The sequence below is a fragment of the Elephas maximus genome, chromosome 24 (assembly GCF_024166365.1).
Source record: "Elephas maximus indicus isolate mEleMax1 chromosome 24, mEleMax1 primary haplotype, whole genome shotgun sequence".
Taxonomy (NCBI): Eukaryota; Metazoa; Chordata; class Mammalia; order Proboscidea; family Elephantidae; genus Elephas; species Elephas maximus.
Genome location: NC_064842.1, coordinates 16,997,047 through 17,016,498, shown reverse-complemented (window position 1 = coordinate 17,016,498; position 19,452 = coordinate 16,997,047). Strand labels below are relative to the sequence as shown.

General features: G+C 35.6%; 1 protein-coding gene across 11 annotated transcripts in view; it reads left to right on the top strand.

Moving 5' to 3' along the window:
• CDC42BPA (CDC42 binding protein kinase alpha) overlaps positions 1 to 19,452 on the top strand; it is a 345,992-nt gene that overhangs the window by 46,831 nt on the left and 279,709 nt on the right. For all 11 annotated transcript variants that reach the window (XM_049868072.1, XM_049868063.1, XM_049868062.1 and 8 more), the window contains exon 2: positions 15,062 to 15,153. In XM_049868072.1, coding sequence (XP_049724029.1) covers positions 15,062 to 15,153 — 92 coding nt within the window. The remainder of the gene's footprint in view (positions 1 to 15,061; positions 15,154 to 19,452) is intronic.

The following is a 19,452-nucleotide window of genomic DNA, read 5'->3' as shown; positions in this document are numbered from 1 at the left end:
TCGTATACATGGAAAACCCTAAGGAATCCTCCAGAAAACTACTGAAACTAATAGAAGAGTTTGGAAGAGTCTCAGGTTATAAAATAAACATACAAAAATCACTTGGATTCCTCTACATCAACAAAAAGAACACCGAAGAGGAAATAACCAAATCAATACCATACCCAGTAGCCCCCAAGAAGATACAATACTTAGGAATAAATCTTACCAAGGATGTAAAAGACCTATACAAAGAAAACTACAAAGCTCTACTACAAGAAATTCAAAAGGACATACTTAAGTGGAAAAACATACCTTGCTCATGGATAGGAAGACTTAACATAGTAAAAATGTCTATTCTACCAAAAGCCATCTATACATATAATGCACTTCCGATCCAAATTCCAATGTCATATTTTAAGGGGATAGAGAAACAAATCACCAATTTCATATGGAAGGGAAAGAACCCCCGGATAAGCAAAGCATTACTGAAAAAGAAGAAGAAAGTGGGAGGCCTCACTCTACCTGATTTCAGAACCTATTATACAGCCGCAGTAGTCAAAACAGCCTGGTACTGGTACAACAACAGGCACATAGACCAATGGAACAGAATTGAGAACCCAGATATAAATCCATCCACGTATGAGCAGCTGATATTTGACAAAGGCCCAGTGTCAGTTAATTGGGGAAAAGACAGCCTTTTTAACACATGGTGCTGGCATAACTGGATATCCATTTGCAAAAAAATGAAACAGGATCCATACCTCACACCATGCACAAAAACTAACTCCAAGTGGATCAAAGACCTAAACATAAAGACTAAAACGATAAAGATCATGGAAGAAAAAATAGGGACAACCCTAGGAGCCCTAGTACAAGGCATAAACAGAATACAAAACATTACCAAAAATGATGAAGAGAAACCAGATAACTGGGAGCTCCTAAAAATCAAACACCTATGCTCATCTAAAGACTTCACCAAAAGAGTAAAAAGACCACCTACAAACTGGGAAAGAATTTTCAGCTCTGACATCTCCGACCAGCGCCTGATCTCTAAAATCTACATGATTCTGTGAAAACTCAACCACAAAAAGACAAACAACCCAATCAAGAAGTGGGCAATGGATATGAACACACATTTCACTAAAGAAGATATTCAGGCAGCCAACAGATACATGAGAAAATGCTCTTGATCATTAGCCATTAGAGAAATGCAAATTAAAACTACGATGAGATTCCATCTCACACCAACTAGACTGGCATTAATCCAAAAAACACAAAATAATAAACGTTGGAGAGGCTGCGGAGAGATTGGAACTCATACACTGCTGGTGGGAATGTAAAATGGTACAACCACTTTGGAAATCTATCTGGCGTTATCTTAAACAGTTAGAAATAGAACTACCATACAACCCAGAAATCCCAGTCCTCGGAATATACCCTAGAGAAACAAGAGCCTTCACACAAACAGATATATGCACACCCATGTTTATTGCAGCTCTGTTTACAATAGCAAAAAGCTGGAAGCAACCAAGGTGTCCATCAACGGATGAATGGGTAAATAAATTGTGGTATATTCACACAATGGAATACTATGCATCGATAAAGAACAGTGATGAATCTGTGAAACATTTCAGAACATGGAGGAACCTGGAAGGCATTATGCTGAGCGAAATTAGTCAGAGGCAAAAGGACAAATATTGTATAAGACCACTATTATAAGATCTTGAGAAATAGTAAAAACTGAGAAGAACACATACTTTTGTGGTTATGAGGGGGGGAGGGAGGGAGGGAGGGAGAGGGTTTTTTATTGATTAATCAGTAGATAAGAACTGCTTTAGGTGAAGGGAAGGACAACACTCAATACATGGAAGGTCAGCTCAATTGGACTGGAGCAAAAGCAAAGACGTTTCCGGGATAAAAAGAATGCTTCAAAGGTCAGCGGAGCAAGGGCGGGGGTCTGGGGATCGTGGTTTGAGGGGACTTCTAAGTCAATTGGCAAAATAATTCTATTATGAAAACATTCTGCATCCCACTTTGAAATGTGGCGTCTGGGGTCTTAAATGCTAACAAGCGGCCATCTAAGATGCATCAATTGGTCTCAACCCACCTGGAGCAAAGGAAAATGAAGAACACCAAGGTCACACGACAACTAAGAGCCCAAGAGACAGAAAGGGCCACATGAACCAGAGACCTACATCGTCCTGAGACCAGAAGAACTAGTTGGTGCCCGGCCACAATCGATGACTGCCCTGACAGGGAGCACAGCAGAGGACCCCTGAGGGAGCAGGAGATCAGTACAGAGCCCAAATTCTCATAAAAAGACCAAACTTAATGGTCTGACTGAGACTGGAGGAATTCCGGCGGCCATGCTCCCCAGACCTTCAGTTGACACAGGACAGGAGCCATCCCCGAAGACAACTCATCAGACATGAAAGGGACTGGTCAGTGGGTGGGAGAGAGATGCTGATGAAGAGTGAGCTAATTATATCAGGTGGACACTTGAGATTGTGTTGGCATCTCTTGTCTGGAGGGGGGATGGGAGGATAGAGAGAGAGGGAAGCTGGCAAAATTGTCACGAAAGGAGAGACTGAAAGGGCTGACTCAATGGGGGAGAGCAAGTGGGAGTACGGAGTAAGATGTATGTAAACTTATACGTGACAGACTGATTGGATTTGTAAACGTTCTCTTGAAGCGTAATAGAAGTTAATAAAAAAAAAAAAACAGTTGGGCAGTTTCTTAGAAGGCTAAATAGAAGTTTCCCACATGCCCCAGCAACTTTATTTGTAGGTATTTACCTAAAGGAGTTGAGATATTAAGTCCACCCAGAAATCTGCACAGGCATGTTTTATAGCAGCTTTATTTATAATTGCCAAAAACTGGCAACAACCAAGATTGCTTCAGTAGGTGAATGGATAAACAAACTAAGGCACACCCATACAATGGAGCAATATTTAGTGATAAGAAGAAATGAGTTATTAAGTTACGGAAGGACATGGAGGGCCCTTAAATATATCTTGCTAATTGAAAGAAGCCAGTCTGAAAAAAACTACATACCATATGATTCCAACAATATGACATTCTAGAAAATGCAAAACTATAGAGACAGTGAAAAGATTAGTGGTTGCCAGGGAGGAGGGGAAGAAGGATGACTGTGTGGAACCCAGGACAACTTTAGTGCAGTGAAACTATTCTGTATGATACTGTAATGGTGAGCACATGACATTATGTATTTGTCAAAGCCCATAGGATTGTTTAACACAAACTGTGGACCCTAATGTAAATTATCAACTTTAGTTGATGATAATATATCAATGTTGGTTTATCAATTGTAACAATGATACAGCAGGAATGCAAGATGTCGATAATAGGAGAAACTGTTAAGGGGGAGGGATGGAAACTGTAATTTCTACGGAAACCTAAAACTGCTCCAAAAAGTAAAGCCTATAAAAAAAATTGACTTTTTTAAAAGACTTTTTCTAACAGAAAGTCAGTCTTATTTTTGCTGATAGGTTTGACAGTGAGGAGTGGCTTTGCCAATTAGACTGTATGGTGGACATTTTCCATAAATTTCAGGTTTTGATGGAATTCTATTTAAAGCACCTATGCACTATGGAATACATTGAAAATTACGTCATTTAAAAGCACTTAAACTTATAATTAAGCGTTTTAGCTATAATTTGAGTGTTCAAGGAAAAACTTTTTTTTTTTCCCTCAAAACCTTTGTAGAGATTGCATGTGAAGAAAAACATATCGTGACCATATGCTAGAGTGTGGTGTTGAAAGCATGGTCTTTAGAGTAATCTGAGGGGCCCAAATTTGACTGTTGTCCCTGTCAATATTGGCTTTAGAAGTTAACTTAAAAACTGCTTAAGAGTTTTATATGGTGTATCTCCTACTAGTTTGCTAAGATATTTTTAGTTTTCTTGTCATTTTCATATGAATTGATATTGAATTTTATCCGTTTTTTTCCCATTTGTTGAGATAATCATGAATTTTCATCTTTATTCCATTAATGTGATTAACATTGATTTAAAATTCTTTATTATGGTGACATATATAAAACATGTGCCATTTCAACCATTTTTACATGTGCAATTCAGTGACATTAATTACATTCATTATATTGTGCAATCATTACCACTATCCATTTCTAGTTTTTTTTTTTTTCGTTATCGTTAAGAGAAACTCAGTACATCTTAAGCAATAACTCCCTCCTTGCCCTTCCCATTCACACATGGTAACACTAGTAAATGTTGGTCTCTGTGCATTTGCCTATTCTATATATTTCATATAAGTGGGATCATACAACATTTGTTTTAGATTTATAAATGTTCCATGTGTTTTTCAAAGTAATGTTTCTTCTGCAAATGTTGTATTCAATATATGTCTATTAGATTCTGCTTGTTATTTAGGTTGCTCAAATTTTATCTGCTTCACGTATCAATTACTGAACTATGTCTATTAAAATTACTTACCTTGAAAAGGGATTTGTCAGTTTTTCTATGTAATTTTGTCAGTTTTTGCCCATTATATACTTTGAGCCTAGGTCAGTAGGTGAATGAAGTGTAAAATTATATTTTCCTGAATAATTTTGTCCTTTTGTAATAGCAATCATTATCTGTGGTGAGGATTTTTGCCTTAAAGTTTCCCTTTTGCCCTCTTATTAATATAAATAATGTAACTCTATTTTGGTTATTATTTGTCCAGTTTATCTTTTGTCCATGCTTTTATTTTCCTTCTTCTTATTCCTTATTTTTGGGTGTGTTTTAAAACAACATTTAACTAGATTTTTCTCCCCCAGTGTGAAATCTTTGCATTTTAGCTGGAGTTTGTAGGTCATTTATATTTATTGTAAATACACATTTGGACTTATTTCTACTACTTTTTCTTTCTGTTTTTTAAACCTTTTCTACATACTTTTTGCCTTATGGCCTTACTATTTTTTAGATTAATTCAGTATATTTTCCTGATGCAGTTTTCCCCTTTATTTGTTTGGAAGACATACACTCCATTTCTGTTCCTTCAGTGGTTACTCAATTGAAATTTCCGTATGTAACTTATCAAAGTCTAAAGTTAATCACTGTCTTTTATGCTCCTATCAATAATCCTCTCCTGTGATTCCTAGCCTCTCTCTTTTTAATTGGGAGAGAGAGTCTAATTGGGATAGCTTGGGTCAGGTGTCTACTTCTGGATCATAACTATTGTAAGATGTGTCTGGGAGGGGAATTTTAGCAGAAATATGGTCACTGGATTCCTCTCCCTTTTCCCTTACATCCCTCCTCAAACCTTGAGCCATACTTTGGAGACTTTTATGAGCTTGGTAACTGTTTCAGGAGGTATCTCCTGCGAAATTGATGCAGATCCAGATATATCTAATTGCATATTTTCCTGTAAGGCTCCTTCTCACAAATTTACAGACTGGGGAAATACATATACATATTTTTTGGCATATGTGAATATCTGGAAGGTGTCAAAGCAAGTACCCCTCCCCCCCTCCTCACAGGTCATCTTATTGGCTATTCTGTTCTAAAAGCCTGTGGTCATTCATGTCTTTTTCTTTGTTTCTTCCTTTCTTTTCCACTAGTGCTTACCTGCTTGAGAATTCTTAGGAACTTTGAACAAGAGTCATCAGTGTTCCACAGTTAGAATGAACTGTACCTGAAACAACAAAACCTGTTGCTGTTGAGTCAATTCCAACTCCTAGTGACCCTGTAGGACAGAGTAGAACTGCCCCATAGGGTTTCCAAGGAGTGGCTGGTGGTTTTGAACTGCCGACCTTTTGGTTAGAAGCTGAGCTCTTTTAACCACTGTGCCACCAGGGCTCCAGAATGCCCTTACGTTTAATGGAGGTTCAGGACCACGGACAGATGTGTATGGGACACCTGTCACAAACCCAAACATTTTATCAGGCTAAGACATTCTTCAGAAGACTCCAGTGGTCATCATTCTTTTCATTTTAAGTTGAATGCATCCCCATTTTTATCAGCCATCTTGCAGCCAGGTCTTGCCTCTTTGAGGTTTTCTTTTTTTGATTAGCAAGCATTTATTTCTTCATTTTTTTTTTTTTTTTGAATTAATTTTTATTGTGCTTTACGTGAAAGTTTACAAGTCAGGTCAGTCTGTCATACAAGAATTTACAAACATCTTGCTATATACTCCTAATTGCTCTCCCTCTAATGAGATAGCACAGTTCTCCCCTCCACTCTCTCTCTCCTCGTGTCCATTCGGGTAGCTTCTGGCCCCCTCTGCCCTCTCATCTCCCCTTCTGACAGGAGATGCCAACATAGTCTTATGTGTCTACTTGATCCAAGAAGCTCGTTCTTCACCAGTACCATTTTCCATCCCATATTCCAGTCCAATCCCTGTCTGAAGAATTGGCTTTCGGAATGGTCCCGATCTTGGGCTAACTGAAGGTCTGGGGACCATGGCCTCCGGGGTCCTTCTAGTCCCAGTCTGACTTTTAAGTCTGGTCTTCTTACGAGAATTTGGGGTATGCATGCCGCTGCTCTGCTGCTCCCTCAGGGGTTCTCTGTTGTGTTCCCTGTCAGGGTAGTCATCGGTTGTAGCTGGGCACCACCTAGTTCTTCTGGTCTCAGGCTGATGTAGTCTCTGGTTTATGTGGTCCTGTCTTTTAGGCTCCTTATTACCTTGTGTCTTTGGTGTTCTTCATTTTTTCTTGGTCCAGGTACTCTTTGAGATTTTCATCTACTTATATTTTCTTGCAAGTACTTCTGAGCTAATAAATACTTTAGTTCCCATAAAGAAACTGAGGTTTACAGAGCTTAAAGTAACTCCTCCAATGTTACACAGATATTCGGTGACAAAGCCAGGTTTTGAACTTAAGCTTTTCTGACTCTAAAAGCCAGATCTCTTAATTGATACACTTGATTTATAGTTCTTTAACGTGAGTTTTTATTAATCAATTTATTTCTTTTTAAATATTATCTACACATGTGTCTAATTTTCTATTTTAGTGCTCTTTTTTCCTAATATATTGCAAGAGCTTTTGAATTTTAAGGGAACAACCCTTTGACCATCATAGACTACAGATATTTTTCTTGTTTGTCATTTATCTTTTTTTTAAACTTATTAAGAGTATTTTTAAAAATATAACTTTTTAATTTAGTTAAATGCGTCTTTCCTTTAGACTCTTTGCTCCCCCTCATTTTATTTTATTTGTATTAATAACTCTCTTATGAATAACCTTAATGTAATTATAATAGTATATATCATACATCATTATATTGATATGGCAGTCTTAAACATAAGATCTTAATTTAGAGTCTAAGGGAGAAATTATAAAAACAAGTACCCAAGAGCCAAGTAGGTAACATAATTTAGAGAAGTCAGCCAATTTTGTTTTATAATGACATCTTAGGTTGTGCTCTTTTGATTTAGAAAACTTTGCATATTAAACTCATAAAAATATTTTTTCACTTCTACAAAGAAATAGATTCTTTTTATTTTTTTCTGAAATATTTAATCCTTATAGTTTATCTTTTGATAAAGACATAACACTTTTCACTTAACTCTCCTGGAAGAAAACACCACCACCTGCCCAATGATACATGTCAGTCAGTCACTGGTATCAATGGTGAAGATTGTGACCAATTATAAACCTGCCGCCCCATCTAAAGGGGGTTAGCTACTGTTGGGCCGGTGTGGCCAAGTTCCTGTTTTTCCAAAGAAGCTGGAAATCTGGGCTTTTATGTGAAATCACCTGCTTTAAAAATATTGACAAGTAATTGAAATGTTTTAAAAGCAACTCGCAGAACAAATAAAACATATCTGTAGGCTAAATACAGTCTGTAGCTTCCAGTTTGCGAACTCTAGTCTGCACCAACAAGTGTTAGCTACATTTAGAGCTATTTTCTTTGATTCTTATAAATAACGTGTAGAAAACTTGAGATTATCTTTGCCCCTCAAAGTATTCAGTGGCCCATTATAGCTATTCATAAATTTTTTTCATGAAGATATTTTGAGAAAAATAATTTTACTGTATTAAAATATATATAACAAAATTTTACTGTTTTAACCATTTTTTAAGTGTATAATTCAGAGATATTAACTACATTCACCATGTTGTACAGTCATCACCACTATCTGTTTCTAAAAGTTTTTCATCACTCCAGGGTTTTTGCTTTTGGCATCCTGCTTAGAAAAGTCCTTCCCCATCCCAAGAATATAAAAATAGTATATTTCTTCTAAAACTTTTATGGTATACATAAGGTTTTTTTTAAAGATAATCTCTCTATATTGCATCTGGTAATTTTATATTTTAATTTTATCAGCACATTTATAACACTTAACTACTTGCCTGATAAAGTAAGGCCCCTCATATTTCATTTTAAATGCTTTCTTTGTGATTCTCCCACATTCATTCTTACAGATGACTTAGGGTCCTTCTCTGTCACTAAAAATCTAATTTGATGAAGTATTTCTTTAAATATATATGTATAAATTAAGCTGTTAAACTATTTTCACCTTTGCCATATTTTAAATATAAAGAATAATTTAAAAACATGATTCTATAATAGTGTTCTCATCAGCTGGGTGGACATAAATTTATATAGTGTCTATATTTCCTCTTTCCTTGAGATTAATTTCCCATGAAACTATTATGTAAAACTTCCTATAAACCTACTATTTATTTATACATTATGAGTAATGGTAATGAAGGAATTCAAAAGAAGGTATGTGGTGAAATTAAATTGTTGCTATGGGAAGATTGACTAGGTGCCTACACAGAATGTTTCCTGTTTCTAGCATAGTGGCTGATACTGAATAGGTACTCATAAAACAGTTAAATGAATACAGTGTTAAATGAATAGTGAAGATTTTATCTTGGTGAATTTATAAGGCTCTAAGTTGAAACGGGAAACCCTGGTGGTGCAGTGGTTAAGAGCCACGGCTGCTAACCAAATGATCAGTAATTCAAATCCACCGGGTGCTCCTTGAAAACCGTGTGGGAAAGTTCTACCCTGTTGTATAGGGTCACTATGAGTCAGAATCAACTTGATGGCAGCGGGTTTTTAAGTCTAAACGGGGCAGTTGTTTAGATTGTACTAGGCTGACACACTGTAGATGCTCAATAAATGCTATTTGTATTAATGATCCAAGGTTCTTTCTGCTATATCTTTTGCCTGAAGAACTGCCTATCAGCTCGGTATAGATGTTTGCTAACCAGTGTCACCTTTTATCTGATGCTATTCATGTGAATTGCAGGCATGATGGATGGTATAGACCAGGCTGTACATTTCTAAAGTGATGAAGGACCAGAAAACATACCCAAAACATTAAAATATCATCACAATATTCCTTTTATTCCCCAAAGGCTTTATAATAGATTATCTCATTTAAGAGATTATTGGGTTCCCAAAGTGACTTCATTTTGTAGCATTGTGTATCTTTTTATATCTATATGAGTAAACGATTAGATCAGTAGGCTATTATTCATGAATTATGTCATTCAACACTAAATGTGAATTCTTGTCTGAAGGAGCTGCTTCCACAAAATGTATTTAATTATTATAAAAATGCATAATCTAAGTTTTTTTTAGTGGGACCATATTTTATCTGATATATTGGGTTGACTAACCTTCCTTTCCTAATTTTATAGTAGCCTTTTGTAGACATTTTAAGTTTTACCTTCTTTATTTTGCCTCCCTAACAACTCCAATGAGTCCCTGGGTGGTGCAAATGGATAACATGCTTGTCTGCTAACTGAAAGTTTAGAGGTTCAAGTTCTACCCAGAGGCATCTCGGAAGAAAGGCCCAGCAATCTACTACCCAAAAATCCACCATCGAAAACCCTGTGGAGCACAGTTCTTCTCTGACCCACATGGGTTGCCATGAGTTGGAATCAGCTCCACAGCAACAACTCCAAATCAATGTTTTCCTGCCCTTTTTGATCTCCAGTGAAGATAGCTTGCCAGACTATTCGAATACCAGTTCCTTCACTTATTTAACTGTTTTAGTCAAATAAATTCTCTGGCTTTTGTTTTCTTTTTCTCATCTCTAAAATGAAACTAATAATGGTTCTTATCCTCAGAAGTTAATTATTGTGAGACTTGGTCGAGTTGGTATATGCAGAGCACTGAAACCGAACTTGGAACATAGTGAACTTTTAGCAACTGTTACTATTATATTTTGTGCTGGTTTTAAACAATTTCAGTTTTCTGTATTTTAGTCTGGTCTCTAGGGTTCCTTAAGAGTTGGCATAGAGTAGGAATTATACTTTTGCCCTTTTTTTTTTTTTTAATTCTCCATAAAAAAAATAGAGGAGAGAAAAAGGAGGGATATAAAATGTTGAGATTGTTGAATGCAATGAGTCTGAAAATGATGAAGCCTATTCTGATGACCTAATTTAGGAGAAGCTAGAAAAATTCCACAGACATGAATAGAGGTAACGTTATTGACTAGTGATGAACTAGTGTCACTTCCCTAGTGACAAAATTTCCGTAGAGTAATATCTGTCACAGGATAGAATTATATTTTGAGTTTGTGCTTAATATTTGTAACAGGATACGCCTGTCTGCAAATAACAGATTTTAACAAACCACGGCTTAAAATGGACCTTTAGTACTAAACCAGAAGTCTGGGGACAGGCAATCCCAGGCTTGCTTCTTTGGCTCAGTGGTGTCAGAGTTTTGAACTGGGGAGTGTCTGAGGTTCTCTTGTCTGTCCCCTCATGATTACAGGGCAGCTCCTTAAAGAGCACATCGTCATAGCAATGTCTCAAGTAGGGATAAAGGGAGTGGCTAGAAAAGGGCTTTCTTCTTGGTCTTCTTTCTTATCAGGGAGAAGAACCTTCCCAGAAGCCCCCAGGCCCTTTATGTTATTGGTCAAAAGTAGGTTTCACACATTTGCCCAAACAGTGGAGCGGGGGGGGGGGGTCTGTCTATTTGGTTTTGAGTTGTAGGAGTTCTTTATATATTCTGGATATTAAACTCTTATCAAATATATGGTTACCAAATACTCTCTCCCATTCTGTAGGTTGTCTCTTCACTTTCTTGATAAAGTCCTTTAATGCACAGAAGTTTTTAATTTTGATGAAGTCCAATATCTTTTTCTTTGCTCATGTTTTGGTATCATATCTGAGAATCTATTGTCAAAAACAAGGTTTTTAAGTTACTCCTATGTTTTATTCTAGGTGTTATGATTTTAGTTCTTATATTTAGGTCATTGATCCATTTTGAGTTAATTTTTGTATGTGGTGCGAGGCATGGGTCCAACTTCATTCTTTCTGGATGTGGAGGTCCAGTTGTCTTGACACCATTTGTTAGAAGAGACTATTCTTTTGTTACTGAGTAGTCTTGGAACCCTTGTAAAAAATCAGTTTTCTATAGATTTATGGTAAGCTAATAATTTTGAATCCTTATGATGTCCCAGGTACTTTACTTATTACTTTGCAGAAGTTATTTTATTTAATCCTCATTACCCTGTCAGGGTTATGAACTACAGGTGTCTATACTGATGAGGAAGCTGAACCTTTCTGGTTTGAAATAACTTTGCAAGATCTCATAGCTAGTAAGGGTCAGTCAGGACCAACTCACAGGGCCGTCTGATGCCAAAGCCTGTACTTTTAATCATTATATTCTGTAAACTAAATTCTTTTTTTAGTTTTTCTGTCTAAGAAGGTGGTTTAATGAAAATTGCTAAAAATGTATAGAATATAAAAAAAACTTCTTTAAAACAAAGTGTTTTTTAAAACACTTTGTGATTTAAGTCCTAAGTTTATTGCAGTAATGGTCAAGTGTTAGATTAATGTTTAGATGAGTCCTGTTTTTATTATTTTACGTAGTCAACTTTATCTTGATTAAGAAATTCTTCTCTAGTCTTAAGTCATACTCTCGTATATGTCTTCTAAAAGTTTTATAGTTTTGTCTTTCACCTTGAGATCTTGAAACCACTTGGAAATGATTTTATGTACGGTATGAAACACTATTCTAATTTCATTTTTTTCCAGAAAATAACCACTGCCCCAATATTATTTATTAAATAGTCCATTATTTCCCCACCATTGTACAGTGCCAGTTTTTCTAGAAATCAAACATCCATACATATGTTAAGTTTGCTTCTGGACTCTGTTCTGTTCCTTTCATCAATTTGTCCATCTTCTTACCAACATATGCTCTCTTAACTACTATAATGGCTTTATTATAAGTCTTGGATCTAAAAGGACAAGTCTTCTCCCTTTCCCATCTTGTTTTCCTTTTTCAAAAGTGTCTTGATTATTCTTATTCCTTTGTTCATTCATATAAATTTTAGAATCAGCTTGTCAAATTCTGTAAAAACCCTAGTTGGAATTTTGATTGTAATTTTTTTTTTATAGGAATTTTTTTTTTTTATAGGAAACCCTGGTGGCGTAGTGGTTAAGTGTTACAGCTGCTAACCTGAAGGTCAGCAGTTCAAATCCGCCAGGCTCTCCTTGGAAACTCAGTGGGGCAGTTCTACTCTGTCATATAGGGTCACTATGAGTTGGAATCGACTCGATGGCAATGGGTTTGGTTTATAAAAAAGTTTGGGTAGAATTCATATTTTATGATATTGAGTCTTTCTTTCCAAGTACTTTTTTTGATGGAAGACCCTCAACAAGATAGATTGACACAGTGGCTGCAAAATGGGCTCAAACATAGTGACAATTGTGAAGATGGTGCAGGAACAGGCAGTGTTTTTTGTTCTGTTGTATATAGGGTCGCTATGAGTCAGAACCAACTAGACAGTGCCTAACAACAACAACAATGAAAGATACAAGTGCTAGATGTTTTCATCTACAAGCTTTACTGTACCTTCAGGGAACAGGTAAACTACTTCTTTAAAAGGAAACAAAATTGTTTGACAGAATAGAAAAGAAAGCTACTTCACTTATTTAGTGAGGCTCAGTTACTTTTGATAATCAAACCAGATGAAAACAGTACAGAAAAAGATAATTGTAGACAAGCATTATTATGAACACAGATGTAGAATTCCTAAATAAAATCAAGGCAAAACCATTTTGGTGTTTATTGAAAAAATATATTACAACCAAATAAGGTTTATCTCAATATGTACAAAAATGGTTCGGCTTCTAACGTCTGCTAAAGTGATATACTCTGTTAAGAGAATAAAGAAGAAAAACCACATCTTCTCCACAAAGACTGTAGTCAGTTAACAGTCCCATCAGCTATGTACACTGTTAATAATACTCCTGCCAACATTTACTCATTTCAGATTTTTTATTTTTGGTCTATTTGGTTGGTAAATAATGGAAACTTCCTGTTACGTTAATTTGCATTTCTCTGATTTCTTGCAACGTGAGCATCATTTTATATTAGCATTTATATTGAACAACACTGAACTGCTTAAGTGGGGCAGTAACACTTATTGCAGAATATATGTAAAAACAGGGTCTGTTTTGTACATCTTTGAACCTTTAGCGTCTTGTAAAATGCTTGATGTACCAAGGGTAGTCGAAGGTATTTTTCAAGTGAATTCAATAAATGATTAGTAAACTGAGTCTTCTGAAGAAATTTTCTACTTAAATAACTTGTTTTTGAATGTCTGAAAATAGAATCGCTTTGCAATGTAAAAGAAATGAAATTAAAAAAAATTTTTTTTTTTTAGATTCTACTTAAATAACTTGTTTTTGAATGTCTGAAAATAGAATCGCTTTGCAATGTAAAAGAAATGAAATTAAAAAAAAAATTTTTTTTTTTTAGATTCTTGTAGGCGCCAGGGAATAAAATGTAGACATGGTTATTCTTTTCTTTATGGCGCCCGTAACACTTGGATAACTGACAAAATCTTTAATCCTAGTTATGCATGACTTTACAGTGCACATTTACTTAGTGCTTTTACAGTATATATTTTCATGGGTAAGAATCAGCATAAATCTGATCCCCAGAAAGTGAGGAGTAATCAAATCCTCACTTTCCCACTCTGCCATCAACTCTGACACCAGCCGCACATGTTGCAGTTTCTCTTTGAGACCCTAGCCACCTGGAGCTACTCTTTCAGACTGCCAAATAGGCAGATGCCATGCACGAGTTTGAGGTCTTCCTTTTTTTTGATAATTCTTTAGAACAACTTACAGGAAGTACTGTATTTAGAATTATAGATTTATTATAGTAAAAGGATACACATCAGGATTGCCGTAAGGAAGAGATGCATGGGTGAGGTCTGGCAGGGTTCCCAACGCAGAGCTTCCATGTCCCAAAGAGGGCACGTCACCCACCCTTTGCCAACCAGGAAGCTCTCTGAGCCTTTGTGTTCAAAGCTTTTACCATCCGGTCATGATTGAGCTCTCATTGCATGTGCATGATAGGCTAAATCATGCCTCCTAAGGTTAGTTGATCCCAGGTGGTCTTCCTGGTCTGGTCAACCCCCACTCATTAGCACAAATCTTCAGATGTTGCTTAAATTAGCAAAGGCACCTCAATTACTCAGAAATTCCAGGGGTTTAGACTTATGCCTCAGGAAAACAAGGCACACGTACACTTGCCTTTCTTTTCTAGAGACTGAGAGCTTCTTGAGGGGGAAGGTACTACTTTATGATAATCATCTTAATTTCCTCTTAAACTCCAGTGATTTCCACCATACTTTATATAGTAGACTTTTGCTAAAGGCATGTTAAAAGAATAAATAAATAAATGATTATGAAATAGTAAATATTAATTTACTAGGCTAGAATTGCTGAAGTTCTCTTTGGTTTCATGAAATTTGCTCTTACTTCTAGGGCCTTCCTGCTAAAATATATACCTAGTGTTGATAAAATACGTAGAATGTTTAACATGAGAATAAACTGGTCTCATTTTTGTGTCCCTGCAGCTTTGCATTACTTTATGTTATTTGCCATTTAAAAAATAAATTCTCACCAAAAATGTAACTTGAAGTTTTTTGTCATGGAAATTGAATCTATTCCTTCTGAATACAGCTCGATGAGATTTTTAAGGCTTTTTGGGGGGCTTAATTCTTTTTTTTTTTTAATTCTTAATTGTAATTTAAATTATTTTATTGTATAAATAAGAAATGCCATTACATCTAATTTGCATCACATTTCTTTAAGAAGTAAGTAATTGATGTTGCTCTTTTGTTTCAGCTAAACCATTTACTTCTAAAGTGAAACAGATGCGATTACATAGAGAAGACTTTGAAATATTAAAGGTGATTGGTCGAGGAGCTTTTGGGGAGGTAAGAGAAAGATTTTATAGAAGGTTTGCTAATTATTTTGGAAACTATTGTATACAGCTCACAAGAGAGTTTAACTGAAATATTATTTACTTGCTTTTGTAATTGATATGGTTGATCAGGAAATATTTTAAAGTTTTGAATGAGATATTTATACATGGAATTTTTTTCCCAAGATGTTTCTCTGTTTTTACGTATGAAAATGAGTATGTTTCTGGACCCTCTCTTCTGTTTCATTGGTCTATTTGTCCCTCCTTGTGTCAATACCACACTGTTTTAATTCTAGTTTCATAAGAGGACATGATATGTGGTAGTTAATGTCCTCCAACTTCCTCCTCCTCCCCCTCTCTTTTTCTCCCTTTTTTCTACTTCCTTCTCTTCCTTTGTTGTTGGCTCTTTATATTTTCATATAATTTTAGAATTAGTGTTTCAGTTTTCATTTACCCATAAACACACATACACACACATATACACACCCTGCTGTTAGTTTGATAGGGATTGAAACTAGAGATCAGTTTGTAGATAACTGACATCTTGACAGTATTGGGTTTGCCAATCCATTGACATGGTATACCCCTCAACTTATTTAAGGCTTTATAAGTTTCTCTGTCTCAGAACGAACCTTGGTGACGCAGTGCTAAAGCACTTGGTTGCTAACCGAAAGGTCAGTGATTTGAACCCACCAGTCACTCCAAGGGAGAAAGATGTGGTAGTCTGCTCCTGTAAAGATTTATAGCCTCGGAAACCCTATGGTGCAGTTCTACTCTGTCCTATAGGGTTGCTTTGAGTCAAATCAACTAGTCAACAATGGATTTGATTTTGATTTGGAAGTTTCTCTCCATAATGTTTTGTAACATTCATTTGGTTTAGAGGACTTCACATCTTTCAGGAATTTGTTCCTAGGTATGTGCTATTGTTGATATTATTTCAGTTAGAATTATTTAAGTTTTGTTTTCTAATTGTTTGCTGTTAGTTGGAAATATAACCGTATTTTGTTTATTTACCTCATACCCAGCAGCCTTGCTAAATTATGTTTATAAATTTTGAATGGTGTTAAATTTTAATAAAATACTTTTTATGCATCTTTTGAGACACATATGATTTTTCTACTTTCCTCTATTAATGTGTTGAATTACATTGATTTTCAAATGTTAAGCTAACCCTGCATTTCTATTAAAGTAAACCCAACTTGGTTGTGATATGTAATTTAAAAAAAAATCTATCCCTGGATTTGGTTTGCACCTATGCTCTTGAGAGAAATTGGTCCTTAATTTCCCTTCTTCTAATGCCTTTATCAGATTTTGATGTCTTGGTTATGCTGGCCTTATAAAAAGAGGGAAGGGTTCTCTCTTTTACAGTTCTCTAGATGAGTTTGTGAGGACTGGCATTATTTCTTTCTTCTATACTTAGAAGGGAAACCCTAGTGGCATAGTGGTTAAGTGCTACAGCTGCTAAGCAAGAGGTTGGCAGTTTGAATCCACCAGGTGCTCCTTGGAAACTGTATGGGACAGTTCTACTCTGTCCTATAGGGTCGCTATGAGTTGTAATCGACTCGACGGCAGTGGGTTTGGTTTGGTTTTTTTTGGTATATTTAGTCAATTGGTATTTAATATAATGAGACTACTTACCGATCATGAAGATGGCACAGGACTGGGCAAAATTTGTTCTGTTATACATAAAGTTGTTCCAGGTAGGAACTGATTAGATGGCAACTAATACCACCACCAGCATTGTTGTTAGTATTTCTTTTCTCTTTGTCCTGCCTATTGTGTAATATATTTTTTCTCTCATTTTGTGCTTTTTCTTGGGTTAATGGAGTATTTTAAATTATTCTTTTCCCTTCTATTGATTTCTTACTTTTATCTGCTTTTATTGATTCCCCTAAAGATTGCCACATGCATCCTTGATAAATTTTATTTTACCAATTTCCAGTTACACAACTTCTACATTTTTGGTTATTGATGTCATATATTTTAGTTCTATATATATATTTCAAGTCTTCCAAAATATTATTTGATTTACCCACATATTTACATTTCTATTGCTCTTCACACTCACATACTTCTTCACATTCATATAGTTCCCTTTGAGATCATTTTCCTTTTTACAGAAAAATTCCTGTTTGCATTTCTTTAGTGTAGATCTGATGATGATACATTATCTGCTTTGTCTGAAAATATATTTATTGAGTTAAAATTTTTTTTTAATTAAGGTATATGTGGTAGATTCTTGTGTAACTATCATGCAGATCAAGATACAGGGTATTTCCAGCATTCACTAGAGCCCCTGTTCCCTCTCTAAGTGAATAACCATCTCCCCATTAAATAGCTATCCTGACTGTTATCACCATAGATTAATTTTGCCTGTTTTGGAATTTTATATTAATACAATTATATAGTTGCCATGTTGTGTAGATTTTTTTATCTTAAACATAAATTTAAAAAATGCTCATTTGGCATGTATAAACTCATTTAGTTTATTGCAAGGTAGTCAAGGCCAGGCATGCAAGTAAGACCTCACAACATTCATTTAGAGCTAGAGAATCAGAATTAACAATTAAAATTACAATGCTTGTTCAGTGGATAGAGTCCATATCTTTAGATTTCAAGCTTTTAACTTTTACGAAAGGTCTTGGGAGGGAGAGTTGATCATGGCTTGAACTTGTCAGATGTCTCCTATAGCTAGGGTCAGAGGTCAGCAGTGGTGGACAGAATCTCAGTCTAAAGCCTTATTCTTCAGAACAAGTCAGATTCTAAGCAGAGGTTCCATCTCTGCCTTCTCTCAGTGAGTGAGGAGAAATTCAGCATATATATGTGAATTCCTCACCTTGGCTTCACATCATAAGGGCCAGTGTGATGTCAAAGACTGTTATGTCTTCTCTCCAGGGTTAGAGATTAGCTGAATGTCGCATCTTTTCTTTAAGATAAGAGATTAGGTAGGTTGTTTAGGCTAGTTTACGAGTATTACCTATGTCATGTTTCTTTGATCACACCGTGCCAGGTCAAAATCAACTTAAAGGTTATTTCACATACTTCTATGTTTCTGTGTTCAGAAAATTTGTAAATAACTTTATAATGACTTACAGGTTTCTAATAACTTATAGTTAATGTTAGAGAGCCTCACAAAGGTAGACGTATTTTATATTTCTAAATTCATATTACGAGAAACTCCGATGGCATAGTGGTTAAGAGCTACAGCCGCTAACCAAAAGGTTGGCAGTTCAAATCTACCAGGCGCTCCTTGGAAACCCTGTGGCGGCAGTTTTACTCTGTCCTATAGGGTTGCTATGAGTCAGAATCAACTTGACAGCAGTGGGTTTTGTTTTTTTATACATATGTATTTTGAAAGTATAATAGTAACTTAATTTATGATTTGAGAGTAACAGAAACATATAGAACAAAATATATTGTGTTTTTGGCTTTTTTTGCTCAACATTCTTTTTGTGTAATTCATCATTGTTCCTTATTGGTTAATAGTATTCTTTTTTTATATGAATATTCCACATGTTATTTATACTACTGTTGGTGGGTATTTTAGTTGTTTGTGGTTTTTGACCATTTGAGTAATATATCTATGAATATTCTTGTACATGTCTTTGGAAGATATAAGTGCTCGTTTATGTTTGATATATACTTAGGAGTGGAATTGCTGGGCCACAGGGTAGGGGTATTTAACTTCAGTAGATAGGGCCAAATAGTTTCCCAATTATACGCCCAATTATACGCCCAGCAACAATGTGTAAAAGCTTCAATTGCTTCACAGCCTCATCAACACTTAGGGTTGTGTTTTTGGCTTTAGCCATTTTTTGTGGATGTGTAGTGGTATTCATTGTGATTTCATTTTGCATTCCCTGATGACTCTTAAAGTTGAACCCATTTTTATATCACTTCATCACATGGTTTGTGTGTGTGTGTGTGTGTGTCTGTGAATTATACATTCTGGGGGTGGAGTAGTGGGAGCGGGTGGGTGGGTTGTCTGACTTACTGGTGTATAGCTCTTTATATATCCTACATACAAGTCCTTTGGTGGAGTTATTTGTGTGTGTGTGTGTGTGTGTGTGTGTGTGTATTAAATAAAATACATTTTTCCCCTTGGTGGCTTGAGTTTTCCTTCTCTTAATGGAGATTTTATTGAACAGAAGTTCTTAATTTTAATGAAGTTCAATTAATTATGTTTTTAAATGATTAGTGCTTTTTGTATTCTTTTTAAGGAATACTTTCTAACCCAAAGTTATTAAGATATTTTCCTATATTATCTTCTATCTTCTGTAACCTTTTTTTTTTTTATTAAACCTTTCATACT